Genomic DNA, 25,980 nt, shown 5'->3' with positions numbered 1-25,980 from the left:
CAGTATTTTAACAATAAGAATCTGGAGCTGTCTCATTAGCCTACACAGATCATTTGGGCAAAAAAGAAAGAGTTTCATGCTACAAAATGGGACCAGCTAAAACTCCGGTCTGCAGAAACATTTGAAGTGCCACTATATCCCCAGTTTTTCTCCATAATTGCGCTAACTACATGGAAATGATGATGATGGCACTGACGGAGTCACGTTCTCTCTCTTTGCAGGTTATGCATAAAAAAGTAAGACATTAGCTACACTTTGTATGGCTATGGCACCATTTCTAGACTCATCCTGCACCCCCTGGACTGCTAGGTCACATTACTTCTGGATTCTTGTATTGGCATTATAAATTCATTAGAAGCCTTGGAGAAAGTAATAAGGGGCTTGTGGTGAACCTGCCATAGAGAAAATATCTACGTAGGCAAGGATAAACTGAAAGATAAGCAAGTTATGTCTTCACCAAAGCATGGGGAAATAAACCAAAAGTAAAATCAATATATATTCAACTCTTAACCATTATTTTATGTATCTCATTATTGGAAACCCAAAATAATAATATAGTGACCATTTAATGTATCATCTTCCCCTATTCTCGTCTTCCATGCAACAGATATACACTAAGCAGTGCTATTCTCTGAGTTTTGCCCTCAAATTAGGGATATTCTTGTATTGCGCAATTTAGTTATAATTCAGCAGATATCAGCAAAAAACTGCATTTTACTGGACAAAAGACGACAACCCTGCTTCATTCGTTGGATAATGTGCACTCTCCACATATATGAAAATAGCTATTAAATACTGACCTCTGACAATGGTCTCCGCTGCTCTGTGCTAAATGACAAAGATCCAGGCACGGCTTCCTTGCCTTGAATTATGAGAGTAAATATTTGCTGTAGTTGCTATGTGTATTCGCTCAGGCATATTGTTGCTATCAAGCAATAACACAATTCACTGTTTCTCCTTATACAAATAAGCAATTGTATTGTACTGTTCTCTGTTCCTCATATTTTTCCTTATTTTAATTTATGAATATTTTTTTTGATAAAGTTGCTAAATGTACATCATGGTGCACAGGCTTTCCTGACTTCTAGGTTTTAAGCAAAGATTAAGCAAAGATCTGTTATTTTTATAGTAAGTAAATTGTTTGTATTTCTCTTACTAACTGCATGGAACTGGGCACCACTTAATCAGGCAGAAATGCATTTTCAGGGTATTACTTTTTGCCCATTAGTCAAAACCACTTTCATGACTCGTATCAAACTAAAATTTAAAGGAAATCTAACCATAGAGTAATTTAGTATGAATCAATCATATGCAATAGCATGTTTGGGGGAAATGCTGAGTAGCCATCTAACTCCTCCTCAAAAATAATATCACTGATTATTTAGAGATGAAGAGGTACCTCTGGCTTTCAGGAGGTCCATCTTTTTCTGTAGTTTCATGCATTTCAACTGCCATTGAATAGGATGCCTAAGGTTATATTTATTTAGTTTTTGCAACATAGGTTGGCTGTTAAACTTCATTGTTACAAATGTGCAAGTTTGGAGGTAGCCTACATAAAGCATTATGATTTAGGGATGCAACGAATCCAGGATTTGGTTCAGGATTCGGCCAGGATTCGGCCAGGATTCGGCCTTTTTCAGCAGGATTCAGATTTGGCTGAATCCTTCTGCCCAGCCGAACCAAATCTGAATCCTAATTTGCATATCCAAATTAGGGGTGGGGAGGGAAATCGCGTGACTTTTTGTCAGAAAACAAGGAAGTAAAAAATGTTTTCCCCTTCCCAGCCCTAATTTGCATATGCAAATTAGGGTTCGGAATCGGTTCGGTATTCGGCCGAATCTTTCGCAAAGGGTTCGGGGGTTCGGCCGAATCCAAAATAGTGGATTCGGTGCATCCCTATTATGATTACTAGTTGACTCAAAAAAATATGATTGAAAACATCCAGAAAAAGGGGGAGAGACAGATTTCATCATAAGGGCAGTGGGCATCATAAAAAAACAAACAGCTCAAAGTAAGTAGACATCAAAATCAATGTCCACCAGGGACAGGAGACCCTTGCAACTGTAATAGTGAGGGCTTTCAGATCCCTGATCCATTCCAACTCCAAGGTTTGATAGATGCAAACAAGGCTGAATTAATTTAGAAAGTCTGCCTATCTGGAAGCAATGGCTGAACTATGTAGTAGAATCCCAATCCATTGCCTTAGAGGAGGAACAGTTATGAGATAATGAATACTAGGCTAGAAGTCATCAACAAGAAACAAACATTTTCTCCCTGCTTAAATAACCAGTGAACCCAGCATTTATGGAGTTTGCTGTGACAGTATCACATTGGTAGTTAAAGAAACATTTCAAATGTAAACTCATCTGTAGAACGGAAACTAAAATAAAATGAAAACCTTTTGGGGGCATAAGCCTATTAGAGTGAGGCCCTTAATTCTTCCTTGACCAATCGAAATGACAGGTCGGGATACCCACTACCAAATATAACTGACTCCTCAGGCACCTGTCTTTAGATGGGGACTCAGAACATCACTATAATAAAGAATCAACAAACCTTTCTTGTCTTTTTACCCTTCATTTCTTCATGCTGGTTCTGCTCTAAGCCTCCATAGGGGATCTAGTCCCACAGTTTCAGGTACTCTTCTTAAGGGGGGGGGGGCATTCAGTATCCAGTATTTAATTAGTTTTTTTCCTCCACTTATTTTGAATTAAATAGGGTGAGGAAAAAAAATGATTATATATCTTCCTTCTCTTTGTATTTATAGTAATAAATATGTAATGCTATGCATACATATTCCAGCTCCTTCGCTGCTCACAGTATAAGGTGAATTCCTTAAAGTATTCAGGTACTAAAATACTACTGGGCACCAGTGGTATAAATTATAGTTTAAAATTAAGCCACATTTGTACTCACCATATCAGATGTGATTCATGCAACAGATCTGTAGCTAGTGGAGGCATATGCCGCCTTCAGCCCTAGATGTTTAAGATATAAAAAAACACCCTTGGGTGACCTATTTCTCTATATAAAGTGACAAAAATACATGCAGGTTCCCAGTGGCTATTACTAATTTGCATCTGGTTGTACTACAGAGCTTTGGCTAATGTTTTCTAAACACAAGAAGTTTGGACAGTTATTCTCAAAACTCCCTCCGCTGTCATGCACATGGTCACGGAACTTGGGCACACTTCCCTGAACATGCCTGCAAGAACTGGTACCTCTGTGCAAAGAAGATGTGAAACCTGTGGCGACACACTAATGGAGTAATTCCACAAAGAGAAGTTGGGCTGTCGTGCCAGTCATCAAGGGTTGTATTCCTTATTGTGTGTGAGAAACTCAATACTAAAAGGATTGTAAATAAACTGTTATATGGTAGCCTTACAACTCAGATTTCACTGCCCTTATGTGAACCCAGAGAGACATAATAACATAAATGTGAGATATACTGAATTAGAGGTCCCTAACCAGTGGCTTGCGATGTTGCTCACGAACCCCTTGGATGTTGCTCCTAGTGGCCTCAAAGCAGGCGCTTATTTTTTAGTCCCTGGCAAGTTTTGGTTGCATAAAAACAAGGTGTACTGCCAAACAAAGACTCCTGTATTCTTCTCGACTACATAGGACTACCAAATATCCAATCATAGCTCTTACTTGGCATCCCCAGAAACTTATTTCATGCTTATGTTGCTCCCCGTCTCTTTTTACAATGGTATGTGGCTCACGGGTAAAAATGTTTGGGGGCTCCTGTACTAAATGCTAGTATGTTGGGGGTATCCTTTTTTGAGAAGAATCTGGGGATTTTTGTGGATAACAAGCTGTGTATCTGTAGGCAGTGTCATTCAGTGACTACTAAAGTAAATAAAGTACAGCCTTGCATAAAAAGGGCATTAACTAGTATATATACACATTTGCCTCAGGTAAAGGGACCCAATACTTCAGAAGGATATCAATGAGCTTTGCAGAAAAGGAGCTTATGAGGGAACATGATAAATACATTAGAGGACATTATAGGCTTCATTGTTTTTACTGATGTGAAATAAAAGCTCCATTTTTATTCTCAGCTAAGGTGTTTCCTCGGAGTGCTTGCCTCAATGTATTCTTTTAGGGACAAGACGTAATTAAATTGTTTCCGCAATATACATAAGCGCACAAATAGAACTACAAACACAAGCAGCAGTGTATTAATTGTTAATGGGAATTAAGGTTAAGGGCAATAAATGATAGTCAATACTGGGATATGGATTCAATTTGGCCATTAAGTCTGTCCAAATAGTGCTGATTCCATCATTGGGTCAAACTGTGCATCAGAGCAGATCAGTCTGAAGATATCTAAATTAGCAGTCCAATTTTTCAGCTGTCCTCAAGCTATATATGGACAAACCCTTACCAGATACTATTCAGGAAGCAAATATTTTTGCCTTATACATATGACACTTACTGCTGCCCTTTCCCCCAAAATTACTCACCCAGAAAATTGATATATTGGATATTAATGGGATCCAATCAGTGGTGCCCAGATGCTGACCCCGCTCCACGCTTTTAACATTTAGCGTCGGAGCGGGTGCAGGAAGAGGGGCATTGCTAGTGCAGTGAGTGCTATTGCACTGAATCCCCTAGCAGAGCCGAATTTCCATCTTAATAAATGGAAATTCGGCTCTTAAAGTTACCAGAGGAGGCTTTTTGCCACCCCTCATTACTGGCCACATCATGCCACCTGAGGCAAGGTTCTCACCTTGCCTTATGGCAGAAGTGGCCCTAGACCCATTTTTAGTGAATGTTGAGTCCTCATCATTCTTTGCCAGTAGTCATTTTGCATAGAAATATATTAAGGGGGTTATTTACAAAACTCCGAATTTACCTGGTCGGGCTTCTTGGGGCAAAACTCGAATATTTTATATATAGATATATAGGAGAAGAGTTTAAGACTACAGCAAAAGACAAACAATGCCATATTTGCCAATACACAATATAGTCTTAATCACAATTATTCTCCTGAAACTCAATTTATATCCCATGAATTTTAAGGTTATTTTAAAAACAGTGGGACAGAATGTGGATAAAACTAGGACTGGCTGAGCAAAACTGGAGAGGGCTATGATATCATAGATCCAGAATGATGGATGGAGTAGATGAAGTAATAAAAATATAATGAAGTGTTGCCCTGCACTGGTAAAACTGTTGTGTTTTCTTCAGAAACACTACTATTGTTTATATAAATAAGCTAAACACTTTCATTTTTTGGTGCTACTGTTCCTAAATGATAAAAAATGGCAAAAAGCAGAAGGCTTGCTTGAATGAAATCAGACATGTGAAACTGTTTATTAAAAATGAATTTCTACACAATCTTAACTGAATAGCTGGTCAGTACAATGCCCCTTTAATCAGCAACAACTGAAATGGTTTAAACAGAATAGAAACAGGAAATAATTGTTTCATTGAAAGAAAGCGGAAAAAAACTTGTTATCAAGAAGATGAACGCAATCGGTACTAGTTGTGTTAGTAGGTTATAAGGGCAACACTGCCTTCATTTATATTTGCTGTATGATGTTTCTAATGGATGGTTGATATTTTCTTCTATCAAGGTGTTTCTGGTGTAGCTTGTTTTTTGCCCAAACTGCAATTGTCTTTCTGGCAGATTGGCCACTTTCATCTCCTATTGTGTTATTATCCCACCAGAAGAAGTCTAAAGGAAGGTGAAATTGTAGTCCATGGGTGGGTTATGGAAGCCAAATTAGTGCAATGTGAGTGCTGTTCTCTGATGGATCTCTGAAAAAGCCCTGCACAATATGTCAGCAATATATAAATTAAAGGATAATAATAACAACAGGGACAACTCCCTAAGTAGAGGTGCTAGATATCTGTGCCATAATAGATATGTAGTGTCCCTTTTAGGTGATCCAGTCATTATTTCTTCATTGACCCAAGTGGTTTCCTCTGATCTATAAAGAACAGCAGATTTGTCCTCACTCACTCCTAGATTGTTGTAATGAAATTGTTTTCCGAATGATGGAATGGCTTCTTACTGATGTTTCCCGAAATTCCTTTACTGCAAAGTAATAGCAAACAGCATCAAGACATGAATTGACATTAGCCAAGCACATTGATAATTGCAAAAACAGACTGATGCTCTGTGTTTTAGAACAATCAGTGATGATATTTTGCTTGACAAGTAACTGCAGGAAAATGCCCAGGTGACTGGGTAGAAATGAAAGCAGGAACACCACAAGGTTGGATATAATAATGCGCCTGACTGTGGTTCTTTGCCCATTATGTTGCTCTGGTACACCTCTTTGAGCTCTTAGTTCTCTTACTATTTGGATGGAGCAGCCCATTATGATAATCATTGGTATTAGAAATCCAAAAAGCTCAAGGCAAATGATGAGTGGTGGGCTCCAGATTTTTTTTGACATTTTGTGGAAGCAGCCCTTACGGTCTTCCTTGCTTAAAGTTGAAGCACCGAATACCCATACAAAAATCCAAATAAAAAAACAAATTGCTGTCGTCTTTTTTGGAGAGCGTAAATGTTTGGCCCAGAATGGATGTTTGATTGCAATATATCTGTCCAGACTGATGAATGTGATCATATAGATACTCCCATACATGTTGGTGAAGTAAAGGATCTCTGCGAAGGTGCATAAATGATGGTCCTCTATTGGTTCTTGCTCTGAGTAAAACATCTTGAACGGCAAAGACAAAAGAAGAAACAGGTCCAGGATTGCCAAGTTGATCAGGTAAATGGAGGCTTCTGTCCATTTTTTAATAAAACAGAAAAATATCCATAGTGCAAATATATTCAGGATACAGCCCAAGATAAAGGTAGGTATATAAATCCCCAATTGTACATTTTTCACTATAGAGTCCACCTGAGTGTAGCTGCAGTTGACACTTGAATTCATTTCTCTCCTAGAAGAGAAATAGAATGAATTAAGTACTATGTGTACAAATAGTGCTACAGTGTAAAAATGCAGTGCGTGGGGCAAGAGGATGCTGGGAAGTGGAGCTCAACTAAATCTCAGTATCCACATGTTAAAGCCAATGATATTATGCTGACAGTTCATTTTATTATTTTAGAAAATGGGCACTTAATAGGGAAAATGTAAGAACATTTCAAAACAAATTGGCTGAAATTAAGAACTGATTGAAGAATGATTAATAACAGTCAATATAGTTTTTGATAGGGACACATGAATTCACAAGTACCTATGTACCTATGTGACTACAGAGAATTCACACAACCTATAGCCAAAGATAATTGCTGATTAATTGCTAAAGAAAACTGCATTGGTGCAAATGCCAAAAAAAACTACAACTTAATTTGTTTTGATAATTGTGTGATTGTTAAATTGTATTCCAAATTTATATAAACGACACACAGAATGGCAATATAATGACAAAGCATACGTAAACATTGCAAACACAAAGCAGGAGTGAGGCTTTTGTGAATTAGATTTTTTAAAATCTATTACTACTTTTTTTTTTTTTTTTAAAAAAAGAATGAATTATTTCTAAGCATCAAAATTCAGAAAAAAAATATTCAGATGGGCATGACTGGTCTTTGATCTTATCAACTTCCTCTATTTACAAATACTGTTCAAAGTGCTTTAGGGGAAGCTTAATGGTGAAGGATATAGAATTTGCATAGAGGCCCTTTTGGCAAGTTGGGTGGAACACGTGCTTTTGTTAGAAGTTAATCTTTGATCATATTTTTAAGGAAATCCTTTCAGCACTGTAGTGTCACTGCACATATATACTTTATGAATCGCAGAGTTTTACTGATATGTCAAATTTAGGGTTGCCACCTTTTCCAGAAAAGAAAATGCAAAGCTTGCTATATTTTTACATTTTTCCCAATGAATAACATTGTCATCAGGCATCATTTTTACCAGTCAGGCTGGTAGAATACCGGTCAAGTGGTAACCCCAGTAAAACCCAAGCGATAATGCATTTGGGGGAACGGAAGCCTAAAAATAATGTAGCCTAAAAGTAGGCATTGGACTGTACCAACCAAAAGATACCGCAGCAAATGACAGCAGCCATGAGGCAAAGGTGTAACTGCAGGAGGTGCACTGGGGTAAAGACCATAGTCTAAAAAAATATATTTTTTTCCCATTAGAACTTTAAGAAAGCTGCAGTATTAAGTAGCCAATACACAATTATAGGCACACAGGGATTAAGGGATATGAGTGGATGGATGGATGCCCAATTGACTCCTGATAACAAAACAATCACATCAACAGCTGAAGGGAGATAATTGTTTACTAGTAATTGAATTATTTCCCACACAAGGGCCAAACAGGGATAAACTGTTATTATATATAGTAAAAGTGTCACAGTCTCGCAAGATAAAATTGTGGTCAATAAGAGGAACTTGAGTTGTGCAGAAATGTGCTTTGGTTTTAATAAGTCTGAGTTTGCATCCTCTTTGCCTCGCTTTTGCGGCTCACACTAACTAAATAACTAACTAAATAACTGTAAAATGATTACCCTCTGTGGGCATCTGCTGAAACCTAGTCATTGCAAACTAACTATAGGGACAAGGCTGTAATCATACAGCAAAAAATAAATGAAACATGTGAGCAAGAGGCACAGAAAAGCATTATACAGTGTTTTTTGCTCTCTTTGCACTACAATGTGGCCTTCCATGATGCTGGGCGTGTGGTGGTGGGGTTGAGAGTGGTAGTGTCTGGAGGACTGTCTCAGGGTGGCCACCCTGCAGTTCTTCTCACTCTGGTGGGTGCACTGACAGTTTAAGATAATAAGTAGAGGACTAGAGATTTCTTTATTTATGCCAAGCATATTAATTCTGGTGAAATCAAAACTATACTTTTAATGAACCAGCACATATTGATACCAGGCTGATGGTGACATCAAAACTCTGCTCATTAATGAGTAGCACATGAATACAGCATAAGTTTTGCTTCTCAGACAGCAGGTAACTTTACAATTGGACTCACACTCATGATCTGTTGTCTCTGGATGTGGTAGTGACCGCTGTGCAGTCTGGTGCCACCATGGACCCTTGCTACAGGAATCTCACTCACTCTGTCACTGAAATTCAACCATTTGGATCCCTAAACTGGCGGCCTGATCTCAGCAAGGTACTATCCCCACTATCCTCCTTGTTGTAGTTGCTCTAGTAGATAAATCCTAGACCTGCCTTTCACTCTTAGGGGCGTATTTATTTTGTTGTGTGAAAAACAGCAGGATAATACACCGACAGGCTTCGCCGTGTAGAAAAACAGCATGAAAAACATAACATTTGTACGTGTTTTTTCTGAGTGACTTCTGCTAGAAGGAATGTAAAATAACAGCAAATCTGCCATTCATATGCTGTAAAATTAAACACACACCCCATGATTTATTTACATAGCTTTTTACACAATTATTTCGTCTAATTTTGTTTTACACAGCACAATAAATATGCCCCTTACAGTGACTATGACAGAGCTAACTATCACTAAACTTTTCCTAACCAGGCCTGGTAACCGCTAGTTAGGATCCAAGATAAGAGCCCAGAGCACTCTCAGCTCTTCCTTCAATTTACTTAAACACTGCCACCTACTGGGCAAACACTCAATTGCTATGACATCAGTTTTACCCTGGATAGGGAAATAATCACCCAGGGCTTACTAAGGACCAGCTTAGGTGCCCAAACTCTAGGGGAAACTGCCTGAGCAAAATACATACCTGTTGAGGACACACAACTCTGTGCACTTAAATTGGCAATTTTGTAAACAGTCTGCACAAGTTAGAAATACTGGGGACATTACTAAAGATGACCCCATCTAGTCTGTTTACACCCCACTGAATGTGATATAACTCTATTCTCTGCTCATGTAGGAAACTTGACTTAATGACATGGTGACAACAGAAAATGTATGCAACATGTATGTTTTTTTTTGTTTTTTTTTATTTTTTATTTCTTATTCTATTTTCTTTTCTTTTTTCCTTACTTTTATATTATTTTATTGTATGTTGTGATTCAGATTTGCAAATTACAACTATTCACTGGCATTTTGTATAAGATGTTAAACCTGAATAAACACAAAGTTGAAAAAAAAAAAAGAAATACTGGGGACAAACGAGTTATAAATGCAAATTGTGGTTCAACCATTCAGATGTGCCGGTGAGGGCCACTGCATTGAGGGGACAATGCACAGTCAGTCTGGTAGTCACTGTGTTGCTGTGTGTGTTGACATTTAGTCAGGCTGGTGGTGGACTGTGCCATCCACTTACTGACTTAGAATAGCAACAGACCATGAAATCAAAGAGTCTTGCACATTTTTCTCCTCCCCGATCAATAAAACTGTTTAAGAAAGCTACACCCATGGCTATCCAGCTTTGTTAGCATATACCTGTGATCCCTAGAAAAAACTATAAAACTATTGTAGCTAGGATGCCAAATATTATGGATATACTATCAAATATATGCCCAGAAAGCACTCTTCCAGAAGTATCCAATTAGGGATGCAAACATGCTACCATAGTACGATCGCCTGGATTCTAAGAGTATATGACAAAGTCAAAATAAAAGTAGTAATAGAATGGTCCTTTGGTTACCTATTTGACCTGCCCAGAACAAAGACTTCCAAAACAGGAGAAACACACATACGCCCCCTGACTACATACTGCTGACACCATAAAGTAAAACTGGTCCATGACCCACTGTGAAGGGCAAATATTAAATCTTAGTAAAAAAGGTACATATACACCAGTTGCTTTGTAGGCAGGCCAGTAAGACACAAGGATGGGGTTCTAGCACAAGTCACTGAACATTATGTAAGCAGGCTAGGAGGGCTCATGGATCAAGCACAAACAAGTTCTATCAACCATAGTACCATAATGGCCAACTTGATCCAGAAGAGAAGAGAAGCACTGAGGACTTCATATAAATAAGATTATGTGCAAGGGCGATAAAAGATCCATCCCTGGGACACCTTGTTGAAAGGCATAATGCATTCCCAAGACTAAAAAGAAAACTTGCTTCCAAAAACAGAAGTAGAAGGATAAAAATCTGGTGGATAGGGGGTGGAGGGCTTTTAAAACTTTGGTGAGGACCTTTTAATGGAATCAATAGGCGAGGCTATACCCAGAGAATTCCAACAGGAAGTTGGCCTGGAAAAAAAGATGGCTGAACACAGCAGAGCAAAGCTTTACAAGTACAGGACTGAAAACCTTGCATGTTAGTTCTGATCAGTTATTTTCATTTCTTGCTGTCGCAGGTTCTTTAAAAGAAAACTAAATATGGTAACAACCACAGAGCCTCGACAATGCTGTTAAAGGGAAACTAACATCTCACAAAAAACATTGGTTTCTGCTGAGATGTGAAACAACCACAATCAATGTTCTATGTTATATTCTATGTTATTCTTCAAATGTTCTATGTTATTCAGTGAAGGGACAACATTTCTACAGCGACTCTTGCTGAATGCTTGCAGTTGTTTTCCAAATTGTGACCAATTAATTGTTTGATGTTCAGCAATGGTATACATTGCATTTAAAATAACAAAACTGCATTTAACTTGAACGTAAGGGGATGTGCCACGAACATTTCTGCAATGCTAGCAAACACACACACATACACGCACACTTATATGAAACTATTCTTGATACTTTTGTTTATCTGTGTGCAAATGAATCCTTGCATGACCTACCTTCCAGAATGTGGGCACACTATGAATCAGACACAAAGTTTGTGGTTACGAGGAAGCGATTATTTACTCTGGGCCCAGAAACCAAGGGGATTTATTTTATGCAACCCCCCCTACACACACACAATATCAAAAAGCTGATGTGACATCTGGTTTTGAAGGGACATTTTAGCTCTATAAATTAATGTTATTACTGTAAAGATCATGCTGATTCTCACGCTACTCTTAATAAAAGACGAACATGCACAAGTCATTGTCGAGGCAACATCAAAGCACATATTACCAAGTTGTGGTTTCTATTTGACATTTGATGACAACTGCTGTTTATAAAAACCGATATTGCAGAGAATGTTGTTAAAGGTATACTGTCATGGGAAAAAAAATTATTTTCAAAATGAATCAGTTAATAGTGCTGCTGCTCCAGCAGAATTCTGCACTGAAATCCATTGCTCAAAAGAGCAAACAGATTTTTTTATATTCAATTTTGAAATCTGACATGGCGCTAGACATATTGTCAATTTCCCAGCTGCCCCAAGCCATGTGACTTGTGCTCTGATAAACTTCAATCACTCTTTACTGCTGTACTGCAAGCAGGAGTGATATCACCCCCTCCCTTTTTCCCCCCAGCAGCCAAACAAAAGAACAATGGGAAGGTAACCAGATAACAGCTCCCTAACACAAGATAACAGCTGCCTGGTAGATCTAAGAACAACACTCAATAGTAAAAACCCATGTCCCACTGAGACACATTCAGTTACATTGAGAAGGAAAAACAGCAGCCTGCCAGAAAGCATTCCTCTCCTAAAGTGCAGGCACAAGTCACATAACTGGGGGCAGCTGGGAAATTGACAAAATGTCTAGCCCCATGTCAGATTTCAAAATTGAATATAAAAAAATCTGTTTGCTCTTTTGAGAAATGGATTTCAGTGCAGAATTCTGCTGGAGTAGCACTATTAACTGATGCATTTGGAAAAAAAAACATGTTTTCCGGTGACAGGATCCCTTTAATGTTTAAAGGGGCAGCAATCTTAAGGATGCACTGAATCCATTATTTTCTGTATTTGGCCAAATGCGATAGCCTCCTCAAAACATTTGACCAAATCTCAAACTGAATTTGAAACCAAATTTACATATGTAAATCTGAGAAAAATAAAAAGTGCCAAATAAATTGTCCTGTTACATACCTCCCAACATTTTGGAAATAGAAAGGGGGACAAAAAGATTTGCAGCGGTTATATTTTTTGACCATGCCCAATTTTGTGGCCACACCCTCTAATTACCATGTCCATTTTACAAAATTTGGCAGGTTATGAAAGTTTTAACACATTTCTGTGGTTTTTATGTGTTATTACAGTTTTGCTAATGAAGGTGAATTGCCCTTTAAACTGTGAGTCTATGTTCTCTCACAAAGACTTAAATTGTTACTAAAATATCCAAGTATCTATTCTGGGCTATCTGCCAATTAAAAGAACAGTAATATCAAAAAATGAAAGTGTAAATAAGTAATAAAAATATAATGCAGTGTTGCCCTGCACTGATAAAACTGCTGTGTTTGCTTCAGAAACACTGCTATTGTTTATATAAGTCGGGAGATTTCAATAACAAATCGGGACTCCGGGTTGAGCTGTCAAAATCGAGACTGTCCTGCGAAAAATGGGACAGTTGGGAGGTATGCCGTTATGTTTTCTATACCCTCAAAGTCGATGGGTCTGGATTCAGCTCTACTCAGAATTTAGGATTCCACCAAATCAAGTACCAAATCAATTCCTAGATTTTGCAGCATTTCTATCAGGGACGTAACTACAGAGGAAAAAGACTCTGCGGCTGTAGGGGGGCCTAGGAGGTATAGGGGCCCCATGAGGCCCTAATTCATATACACTTTTAATAAATATTCGTAAAACAGGTCAACCTCTAGACATTTTGGCGGGCTAAAAAATGATTTGCGGTTGGCCCAGTAATATCTCGTTACGCCACTGATTCCTACTCTTATTATGTGTCCGTGGTGCACATACACTTGTGGGATCTGATAAAGCAGATCCAAGGATCAGGAAAATGCTTATATAGTCTTTTTTTTCCAACTGGGCAGCTGTTTCAGTTTGATCTCAAGTGGCAACTCGCAAATGTCATTATCACAGAAATTAATTTTATTCTCCCCCAGCTTTTGTAAACACGTTTCCAGTGCCTTCAGTTATGACATTAACATAAAGGCTACGCTTTGAGGAAAGAGTACAGTTGTGGATTCCACATACAAAGAAAGGATGCAGAGGTGGGGAATTTAACAAGTTTACGTTATAAGTAAAAGCTCATAAAACTGCAGGTTGCTATAGCAATTTTAGAGAATACAGATACAGCTCAGACAAAGCTCAGTGAATCTGAGGCCGTTGCCAATATAGAATACAGGTATTTTGCCGATGACGAAGCACTTGGGGGCAAATTCACTAAGATGCGAAGTTGAGCCAGGCGCAACTTTGCCGCACTTCGCCGCACTTCGCCGCACTTCGCCAGGCGTAGTTTCGCCAGCGGTTTGCAAATTCACTAAAATCCAAAGTTGCGCACAGGGGTAGCGTAAGGTTGCGGAGTTGCGCTAGCGTTGTTTCGCTATATAAAGCGAAGTTGCGCTAGCGAAGGCTAATTTGCATACGGTGCGAAATTCTAATTTCAATGGAGGAACACGTATCTGCACTACAAATGCCTAGAAAACCTTCAAATCTGCAAATAAAATTTTTATTTTGCCCTACACATGTGCCCACTGTCTAGGTAAGTTGCCATGAGTCAGGAAATGTAGGGGGGAGGAAGGGGAGCCCCAAAAATTTTTCGATCTTTTTCAGCCTATCACCCGTCATGTAGAAAACACGCCAGCGTTTTTTGGGACTTAGAAAAAATTTTGACTTTATTTGAAACAATCCCTATCTACTCTATTGCGCTTCGCCAGGTCTGAGGTGGCGAAGGAAGTCTAGCGTAAAAGGTAGCGTTCGCTACACTGCGCAAGTTAGTGAATTTGCGTAGTTTCGTCGCTAGTGAAGATTCGCCTGGCGTAAGGTTGCGAAGTAACACCAGCGAAACTACGCCAGCGTTCGTTAGTGAATTTGCGCAGTAGCGAAAATGGCCAACGCTAGAGAATTAACGCTAGCGTTCGGCGCTTCGCGCTTTAGTGAATTTGCCCCTTGGTTCCTCCCTGTGAGAACAGTAACAAAAATGTATTTTATTTGATAGACTTTCCAGGGCAAATTCTGCTTGAGTTTAATGGGATCTATCACTCCAAGAAATAATTCCAAATCTTATTTTATGATGTTAGTCAAGCAAAATAAACTTCACTTCCACTTTAAAGGATTTAAATCTTGTTTCTTTTAGTCTTGGAATTCAAAATCACATGATGCAGGCAGGCACCATTTGTGGACAATGTTATTCAGGCAAGGTTTCTATCATGCCAAAATCTTGTTTGTGCACCAGAATGGGCACCTGATGTCAGCGCCGATTCAGATTTAGGAGCCGCCTGAGGCGGCTCCTGCAATGCCGCCCCCCCTCACCAACTTACGTGTCGGGAGGGGAGGCAGAAACTCTATTGCGTAGAGCCTGGAATCCTTTCAGGCGCTGCCGCCTGTGGCGAGCGGCTCAGCTCGCCTCATTGGCGGCGCGCCCCTGCCTGATGTCCATGTCCTTGCACTGGCTAACCAATTAGATCAGGGCTGTCCAACTAGCGGCCCCCATGACCCCGTTTGTGTGGCACTAATAGGAATTCCTGTCTCTTGCTCTGTTATGCCTTCCCTATGCTCCGTGTGTGTCATACTCTGCCTGTCCTATGCTCCCTGTGTGTGTCATACTCTGCCTGTCCTATGCTCCCTGTATGTGTCATACTCTGCCTGTACTATGCTCCCTGTGTGTAACATACTCTGCCTGCCCTATGCTCCGTGTGTGTCATACTCTGCCTGCATTATGCTCCCTGTGTGTGTCATACTCTGCCTGCCCTATGCTCCCTGTGTGTGCCATACTCTGCCTGCCCTATACTCCCTGTGTGTGCCATAATCTGCCTGCCCTATGCTCCCTGTGTGTACAATAATCTGCCTATTTTTATTTGTGCTGCTGGTTGGGCACACCTACTGGGAGAAGAATCCCCTTGACAAAGGCTAGCATGCCAAAACATTGGGGGCATTCTCATCCTTTGGCAAAGTGTATCCGCGTACCTTGTGGTTTGTTTTTCTCCTTTTTGCTTTGAAACTGGTGGTATGTATATATTTTTGTCAGCACTGTTATGTATAAATTGTCTGGTATAAGATATTGATCTACCTGATGTACATTTCTTATCTATATAAAAATTAATTTATTTCATACCACCTTATGTCTGTATGTCATTAATTCACCACTAATGCTTCACATCATCAGTTGCAGCTATGGGGAAGAGGTTTTCGTCCGAGGCTATGGGTTGTGGCCATTAGCCGCTGTTTCAAGGGGAGTGGTTAGGTAGAAGGAGGCTAGCCTCAGGGCTTTCGATTGTTGGAACAGGTGATCTCCACAAGAACAGTCTTCAGCAGTTGGCTGCAGCCAGAAAGTGATTTGGGGGGAGAAAGGGGCTGCTCATGTCACACACACTCAAATGTGCACTTAATATAACCTTGCATGGCTGTATGAGCAATTTCATATGAAAACAAGAACAAATGTAGGGGCTGGGGGTAAGAAGGTCAGGGGGTATAGAGGGAAGATATACTGTTTGTATAATTCACAGCTCCCACAGCAGCAAGCGCATGCCTAATGGATCATTTTTCTGTTTCCTGTTATTTACTTCATTGCTGCTGAGCTTTTCTTCTAATGGTTTTGCTGCCCATTAACACAGCAAAATGAAAGCCGCCCCATGTTTACTAAAGTGAGATGTAACAAATGTGTGTTGTGGTAACTGGTATTATTTGTGAGGTTTTTTGACACTCATTTAGGCCAGCTGCATAATATTATATAAATCTCGCAGATTTTATATTTTGGTGGTGTTGCAAATGACACCACTGAATAGTTGTTATTAAATAGTAATTATTAGCAATTTATGATTGTATTATAATATGTAATTATGGCCAATGAATTCATGTCAGAATTTAATCATTTTCACATTCCCATGAATTGGACTCATTATTGTTGCTTGTATTCAAAAAATATTTGGGGGTGACTAAGTGCCCCTAAGGCACGTAATGTGTAAGGCTTTGCTGTTATGTTTTTTGCTAAGTAAATACTTTTTTTACTACATCAATTCACGGAGTGTGGTCTGTTATGTGCCAGCCCTTCATTATATTTGTATAATTTGCCTCCCTGAGCTGAAGGTCTGGGGCTTGAGCACCTTGAGCCCCTTTGTTTCTGGGTAAGTTAACCCCTTCATCTACTGCACTCGACACTCAATCCCTTTTTATAAACTACTTGTTATTTACTAAACTCAGAATTTATCTGCTCTGGCTTTTTTCGGCTAAAACTCGAATTTTCATGGAATAAAAACTCAAATTTTTGGAGATTTATTAATGCTGAGATTTATTATACCCCAATACTACAAAAAGGCAGAAAATTCTCCATCTCAGACCTGTCAATGACCTATATAAATCAGTGGGAGAAGCACCAATCTCAGTTATCTGGTTCACTCTGGGTTTAGCCCAAAATAATGAAGAATTTGTGTTTTTTGAGTAAAAACCCGAAAAAAGTTTTTTTCCACAATCCCATTTTTTCCTTAAATTTAAATATATATATTTATATATATATATATATATATATATATATATATTATTTATAAAAAAGCTAAAACTGGGCATGGGAGTTTGGTCCTGGTTTTCTTTAATAAAATATGAGATACACTTTACGTGTTTTCCTCTATTAAACAGATTTCTAAAAACGGCAAAATATTCACAATGACGTGAGGGACTGCAGTTTAGTCAACTTGTCCTGGAGTTTACATTCTAAGCCTGTAGTATATAGTGATTTCAGTCCCTGCTATAGGTCTCATGGAAATATAATATTTCCATGAGACCTATAGCAGGGACTGAAATCACAACTGGATAACAAACTTTTTCATCTGACATACATTGGCTCTGTTTTTTTAGGATCTCATTTATTAAAGAATACTAACCCAATTTTAAAATTGCTGCTGTGCCATCCCCAGCAGTTGCATAACTAGATGTTAATGGGCCCCACAGCAAATTAATGTTAGAGCCCCCAAAATAGTCCTGTTTTACTAATATATGTTGAAATTTCTATTTATCTGGGCGTCATGGGGTCCTCCTATACCTCCTAGGCCCCTCCAGGCCGCAGGGTCTGTTTCCTCAGTAGTTATGTTCTGGATGACCAGGATCAACCTTTTTTCATGGGTATAGCCCCCAGAAATCAGAAGCACCAGTTACGTAGGAAATTGGGTTGATGCCTGTTTTGCTCTATGGCAGCAAAGCAGTCTGACTCCTTAAAGTGGTTCTTAGAAAGTCAGGTTTAGGGATGTCGCGGACTGTTCGCCAGCGAACTTGTTCGCGCGAACATCGACTGTTCGCGCTCACCGAATGTTCGCGAACGTCGCGCGACGTTCGCCGTTTTGGGTTCGCCTTAGCTGGCGCTTTTTTTTGACCTCTCACCCCAGACCAGCAGATACATGGCAGCCAATCAGGAAGCTCTCCCTCCTGGACCACCCCCACACCCCCTGGACCACTCCCCTTCCATATATAAACTGAAGCCCTGCAGCGTTTTTTCATTCTGCCTGTGTGTGCTTGGAAGAGCTAGTGTAGGGAGAGAGCTGTTTAGTGATTTGAGGGACAGTTGATAGTAACTTTGCTGGCTAGTAATCTACTTGATACTGCTCTGTATTGGAGGGACAGAACTCTGCAGGGATTTGAGGGACATTTTAGGTTAGGTAGCTTTGCTGGCTAGTAATCTACCTTCTACTGCAGTGCTCTGTATGTAGCTGCCTGCTGTGGGCACTGATCTCTTCTGATCTCATCTGCTGACTGCTGTAATAACCCAATAGTCCTTGTAAGGACTGCTTTTATTTTCTTTTTTGTTTTTTTACTTTGCTAGTTGCTACTATAAGAGCCCAGTGCTATTAGTCTAGCAGTGTTGGGGAGTGGGACTGGTGTGCTACTGTGCTGCTCCTAGTAGTTCAGCAGCACCAACCCGAGTAATTTTTTTTTTTAATATACATATATTTTTTTTTTATTTTACTTATCTTACTGTTCTTTAACGTGTCCAGTGCTGTTTGCTGTTCTTCATAGTAGTGCACCAATAGTAGTGCACTTGCAGGCATTATTTGCCCAGTGTGTTCTTCAAACAACTGCCATCTAGCTGTGTGAGCTTTTTCACATTCTGTCTAAATATCAATAATAATACCGTCTCCAGAAACACCACCTGAGTGACGTTTTTCAAGCAGCAATAATATATTCCGTATCCACTGCTGTAGTAGTGTATACGTTGACCTTGCAGGCATTGTTTCAATTTGTTTGCCCAGTGTGTTCTTCATTTTCAAACAACGGCCATCTAGCTGTGTGAGCTTTTTCACATTCTGTCCAGAAATATCAATAATAATACCGTCTCCAGAAACACCACCTGAGTGACGTTTTCCAAGCAGCAATAATATATTCCGTATCCACTGCTGTAGTGTATACGTTGACCTTGCAGACATTGTTTGCCCAGTGTGTTCTTCAAACAACTGCCGCCTAGCTGTGTGAGCTTTTTCACATTCTGTCTAAATATCAATAATAATACTGTCTCCAGAAACACCACCTGAGTGACGTTTTTCAAGCAGCAATAATATATTCCATATCCACTGCTGTAGTGTATACGTTGACCTTGCAGGCATTGTTTGCCCAGTCTTTAACCAAGTGCCACCTAGCTGTGTGAGCTTTTTCACATTCCGTGTCCAGAAACATCACCTGAGTGACGTAGTGTGATTTCTGCCCTTTACAGCACAAAACGCAGCGCTGTGTCAACAATGTATTTTTCAGATACATTTTTGCCCTTGATCCCCCTCTGGCATGCCACTGTCCAGGTCGTTGCACCCTTTAAACAACTTTAAAATCATTTTTCTGGCCAGAAATGTCTTTTTTAGCTTTTAAAATTCGCATTCCCATTGAAGTCTATGGGGTTCGCGACGTTCGCGAACCGTTCGCATTTTTGACGCAAGTTCGCGAATATGTTCGCGAACTTTTTTTCCGACGTTCGCTACATCCCTAGTCAGGTTAGTAATTTGGGCTGCTAAATCCTGAAAATAGAGTAATTTAAAAAGATATGCCATCCCCAAGATACTGGATCATGGTGATACAATACCTGTGCAAAAAAGTTACAAAACGAGAGCAGACAATTTCTTAACACTATTATAGTAATGCAAACATAATATTTATTCTTGTGCTCTTGCTATTCCTAGAATAAGAAGAACCTTTACTGCCAGCTCATCTATAAATTCTTCAAACAGGTATGGGACCTGTTATCCAGAATACTCGGGACCTGGGGCTTTCCAGTTAACGGATCTTTCTGTAATTTGGATCTTCATACCTTAAGCCTACTAGAAAATCATATAATCATTGAATAAATCCTGGTTTTGCTTCCAATAAGGATTAATTACATCTTAGTTGGGATCAAGTACTAGCTACTGTTTTATTATTACAGAGAAAAAGGAGATTGTTTTTAAAAATTTGGATTATTTGATTATAATGGAGTCTATGGGAGATGGCCTTCCTGTAATTCTGAGCTTTCTGGATAACAGGTTTCCGGATAACGGATCCCATACCTGTATTAGTAATCCTTTATGTAACACTACCATTTTATTTTCACATTTATAAAAACAACGCTGACTTACCATGCTGTCCAGGTACAGTATAATGAGCCGACCCATCATTCCTTTATCCCATGATACCAACAGAAAGCGAATGATGGCACAGAATGACAGCGATGTGCGTGATGTTGCAGAGAAATTACAGAAAGCCCACTCTTACTAACCAATACACACATTCAAATCAAGACTGGGATTAGCTGACATTTCTCACGCTATTTTCAGGGTGAAGCAATATATTCAACAGAGTGTTTCAACAGAAACCATGAGAATTTTCCGTTTTGCTGTGTGAGAGCAAGAGCTGGTGGTTAACGGTTAGCAGTCATTTAATATAATATAAGTATAGTGAGAATTGTGACAGAGCAACCCTTCAAAGGAAGACTATTGGGGGAGAGAGAGAAAGAGATCCAGCAAGGTACCAGGTGGATTCTGTAATTCACATTGCTCGCTAGAAAGTGGGCAGTCACTTTGATCTGCTTACATGGAGTGAACTGAGTTAATGTATGTAACATGCCAGCCAAAGTCTGATGGGGGATGCTGGGAGTTGTAATTCAGAATCAGCTGGAATGGTATGTTATCTATCTATCTATCTATCTATCTATTTTTTTTTTTGTATAGATATAATCTGCTGCAGACAGTTTCCTTGCAAATATTTTTTTTTTTGCTCTTGCACTTAAACTTGAAACAACATATATCAGGGTTTTTAAATCTTCGATTTCTGGTTCTTTCTGAAGGACAACTCTCAGAATCCTACACAAATGAGGAAAGATTGGAAAAAAAGTTGGCTTACAGGTATAGGATCTGTTATCCTGAAACTTCCAAATTACGGGAAGGCCATCTCCCATAGACGACATTATAATTAAATACTTTACATTTTTATAAATGATTTCCTTGTTTTCTGTAATAATAAAACAGTTACTTGTACTTGATCCCAACTAAGATCTAATTAATCCTTACTGGAAGCAAAACCAGCTTATTGGGTTTATTTAATGATTTTCTAGTGTGGAGCAAAAATCCCTTATCTGGAAAACCCCAGGTCCAGAGCATTCTGGATAACAGGACCTATACCTGTCTTTCTAGAAAGTATTTTAAATGTATTAATGTATTTATTAGGCTAATTAATGTATTTATTAGGCTAGTTAATAAATACTTTTGTTTTGCAGGTGTTTCTGAGTCATGTCATAAATATACGTTATTTTAGGTCACCTTGAACACAATAGACCAGGGACAGCTTTGTTTAGATAATGGAAATAAATGTCTGAACATCGCAATAGTCAATAGTCAATTAAGAAAATGTTTTTTTTTCATATGCAGTATTAAAAAAATTAATTTATTCATTTATTGTCATTTCATTCTCACTGGTCCTTTCACGTTCTCTTTTACATTTTTCTGATGTTACATTAAAACTGAAATCTTGTTGCTGGGTTACTGATTTCTGTGCAATAATATGGGGCCGATTCACTAACTTCAAGTGAAGGATACGAAGTAAAAAAACGTTGAATTTCGAAGTGTTTTTTGGGCTACTTCGACCATCGAATGGGCTACTACGACCTTCGACTTTGAATCGAATGATTCGAACTTAAAATCGTTTCGACTGTTCGACTATTCGATAGTCGAAGTGCTGTCTCTTTAAGAAAAAACTTCGACCCCCTAGTTCGCCATCTAAAAGCTACCGAACTCAATGTTAGCCTATGGGGAAGGTCCCCATAGGCTTTCCTAAGTTTTTTTGATCGAAGGATATTCCTTCGATTGTTGGATTTAAATCCTTCGAAACGCTCGATTCGAAGGATTTTATCGTTCGATCGAAGGAATAATCCTTCGATCACACTATTTGCGCTAAAATCCTTCGACTTCGATATTCGAAGTCGAAGGATATAAAATTCCCAGTCGAATATCGAGGGTTAATTAACCCTCAATATTCGTCCCTTTGTGAATCGGCCCCTATATGTATTCCCTTATACCAGGGGTCCCCAACCTTTTTTACCCGTGAGCCATATTCAAATGCAAAAAGAGTTGGGGAGCAACACAAGCATGAAAAAAGTTCCTGGGGTGCTAAATAAGGGCTGTGATTGGCTATTTGGTAGCCCCCTATGTGGACTGGCAGCCTACAGGAGGCTCTAATTGGCACTATACTTAATAATTAAAACTTGTCTCCAAAGCCTGGATTTCAAAAATAATCACCTGCTTTGAGGCCACTGAGAGCAACATCCAAGGGGTTGGAGAGGAACATGTTGCTCACGAGCTACTGGTTGGGGATGAATGCCTTATACATTGGGGCCTATTTATTAACATTCGGATTCCCTTTTTCGTTCACAAATTGTGTTTTTTCTCAAAAAATTTGTTTTTTAAAAATTTCTCTAAAACTCTAAAAATTCAACATAAATTGTAAAAACCACGAAGAACTCTAATACAGGTATGAGACCTGTTATCCAAAATGATTGGGACCTGAGGTCTTCTGGATAACAGATCTCTCCATAATTTCGATCTTTATACCTGCTAGAAAATCATGTAAACATTAAATAAACCCAATAGGATTATTTTGATTCCAATAAGGATTAATTATATCTTAGTTTGGATCAAGTACAAGGTTCTATTTTATTATTACAGAGAAAAATGAAATAATTTTTATGTTTTAATAACTTTCATGGCATTCGTGGTTTTAGGGAAATAAAATGAAATTGTGGTTTCAAAAAGCTCTAAATTTTAAAATTTATCCTTTAATAAATGGGTGAAATTGACTTAGTTTTCAATTCAGATATGTTTGTAAAATAAATAAAAGGTTCAGCTGCAAAGTTTCTGCAATGCTCACATTTATAACTTTGATTGATCTTTGATTGAGTTGAAAATACTCCTCCTGATTTCTCCAAACTGAAACTGAACCTAATTTACATATTCAAATTTAAGATAATTTACATCTCTGAACATAAATATATTGTTTTCAATCATCCATCTCTTTAAAGTCACATACACTTTAGGATTATCAGTTTGGATGAAAACAAAATATTCAGCCAAATCTAAACCTTGAAGAATAGCTGAGATTTATAAAAATCCTGATCTGAATTTTAGATTAATGTATATCCCTTGTTTTATTATTTTTTCAAGAAGCCCATCCCCTTATAATACAAAATATGCATTTATAAAAACTATATGAATAATAATAAATCTATTTAAATGTATTTATAGATTTTGAAAAGTCTCAGCTGTGCATTGTGATACCATAAATTAGTATTCATTTTTGAAATTTGATGATGTTCTCCCAAAAATTATTAAAAGTTAAATGCTGTTATGTAAATTATTTGGGAAATGAATATGGAAAAAAGAGCTTAGAAATGCAAATTTGAGAGCATTGGTGTTTATTATACATTCTGCTAGCCAACAAAATGCCCAACAACTAATCTGCTGCCAGAAAAAAACTATTGTGTATATTCTTTTATGCAGAGTAATAATATTAATCAATAGTTTAATGTGGGGAAAAACATTTGTACCTCATTCTACGAACTTTTATTATTTCACACATATATCCAATAACTATGAGACAAAGGTCCTTAGATCTATCATAAAAATGAGAACTTTATATAAATTTATCATACTGATATAATAAATGTTTTATATAAATCCAATTAAAAATTCTGTACTGTTCTTTCTCAAATAAATAAGTTTCTCTACACTATCCCCTTCTTAGCATCTGACTCTTTTCTTTCTCTCTTTGTGCAGAAGCTGGAGTCTGCGTTTCATTGTCAGTTAGGGCTAATACATTCTTTGGGGGACTTTCTTTTCATAGAAGATTTACTAAAGTTCACTCTTTCAAACTCTCACTTACTCTACATGCAGGTTTTGTGCCAGGGTCAGTTATTCTGTTAGATTTTGCTTGAGCTAGAGTTCATTTTTTGTTGAGCTTTAACACATCTGCTAGGTAAGGGACCCCCTCCCCAAAATACCTGTCAATCAAAATCTGACATCTGTATAAGGAGAGATAGGAAGAGAGACAGATACTGAGAGGGAGATGGTGAAGAGTAACTTGGTAATTTCAGAAACTGTTAAAAAAACTGAATTGATTATATTTATTTCCATGAGATAAAGCTTATATTAAATTGTCCTTTTTGCTGTAGCTCCCTTTAAATCACACTGCAGCTATGTATCATATATATATATATATATATATATATATATATATATATATATATATATATATATATATACACACACACGCACACACACACATACATATTCATTATCCAGAAACCCACTATCAAGAAAGCTCAGAATTACAGGAAGGCCATCTCTCTTGTACATCAATCCTTAATAAATAAAATAAATATTTAAGGAGGAGGCAAAACTATCCTATTGAGTTTATTTAATGCCTGTATGATTTTTTACATCATGGAGATACAAATTAAAGAAAGATCCCAGGTCATAAGCATTCTGGAAAACAGATGCCACACCTGTATATGTGTGTGTGTGTGTGTGTGTGTGTATTCCATCTTGTACAACTTTTTCTTTCCTTTTTATTTCTTTCCATTACCTGTATTTTTATTTAGAAAGATTATTTTACATTTCAACTCAAGATTCAGCACCTAGAAGAGGACAATAAGTAAAAACAATGTCCGAGAATGACTGACATTACATGGGCGAATGATTCTTTGTGGGTGAAAGAGGAACCTTTGCTCAGCACACAAGGTGTTGTGAATTCTCGTGAATTCAGCCAAGCAGCTGTGACTTACATCAAACCTCTGAACACAGCAAAATCTTTTGAACATTTAAATCTAATTGACTAATTACATCCAACATCAACACACACAAATAACTTTTAAGTCCATATATTGGCATACATACAATGTGAATAGGGAGAAACCTTAATTCTGTAAACTGCCTCTGATGTTCATACATGTACGCATAGACAAGGAATACTATTAATAAATTGGTTAAATATCATCGAGTCAGCACAGGCGGCTGAATATTAAATTGCATAAGAATGAAAAGTTGGAAATGTGTGAGGATACACGTCACAGGAACCAGGTGGCACCAACAAACAGTTGGAAGAAGACCACAGAGAACAGGAGAGAAGAAAGGGGCACCAAATCACTCATGTCAAATTTCCCTTTCAAGTACTTACAGTGCAGCTGTTATTGCAGTTCCTGATATGAGCATTGCATGTGTCATCTACATTTTCATTAAAGTACATTGACAGTTACCTGTGGTTCTAACAGTTCCAGGGAATCAGGTAGAGGCGGCTGCTTTTAACTGCGAGTCACTGTAGTTGTAGATGTATGTGCCAGACTGCTTTCCTGCTCACAAAGCTTGGCCATTGTAACCACTTCCCTTTGTGAGCGCACTGTGTGTGTGTGTGTGTGTGTGTACGAGTGTATGCTTGAGCTTCTTTAATTGTACCAAGTTCTCTATGTATGTGCTCTCCTGAGCTGGTTCCTGGAAAGGCACTAATATGTATGTAAGTAATACCAGGACTTTGCTATATGCCATTTCAAGCAAACTCAAACAAAAGCCTAAATTTGATGAGTAGACTATACACCACTGGCTGATTGATACACATTTTTGTCCATG

General features: G+C 38.4%; 1 protein-coding gene across 1 annotated transcript; it reads right to left on the bottom strand.

Moving 5' to 3' along the window:
* Positions 1–5,290: 5,290 nt before the first annotated feature.
* Positions 5,291–25,764, bottom strand: gpr55.L (G protein-coupled receptor 55 L homeolog). Its single transcript, XM_041563464.1, has 2 exons — positions 25,614–25,764; positions 5,291–6,903 (listed from the first exon to the last, which is right to left on the bottom strand). The coding sequence occupies exon 2, from the start codon at positions 6,894–6,896 to the stop codon at positions 5,964–5,966; it is 933 nt and encodes a 310-aa protein (XP_041419398.1). The 5' UTR covers positions 6,897–6,903; positions 25,614–25,764; the 3' UTR covers positions 5,291–5,963.
* Between the last annotated feature and the right edge of the window lie 216 nt (positions 25,765–25,980).

The sequence above is a fragment of the Xenopus laevis genome, chromosome 5L (assembly GCF_017654675.1).
Source record: "Xenopus laevis strain J_2021 chromosome 5L, Xenopus_laevis_v10.1, whole genome shotgun sequence".
In the NCBI taxonomy this organism is placed as follows: Eukaryota; Metazoa; Chordata; class Amphibia; order Anura; family Pipidae; genus Xenopus; species Xenopus laevis.
The sequence above is the reverse complement of the archived record's forward strand: the minus strand, read 5'-3'. Positions and strand labels throughout refer to the sequence as shown.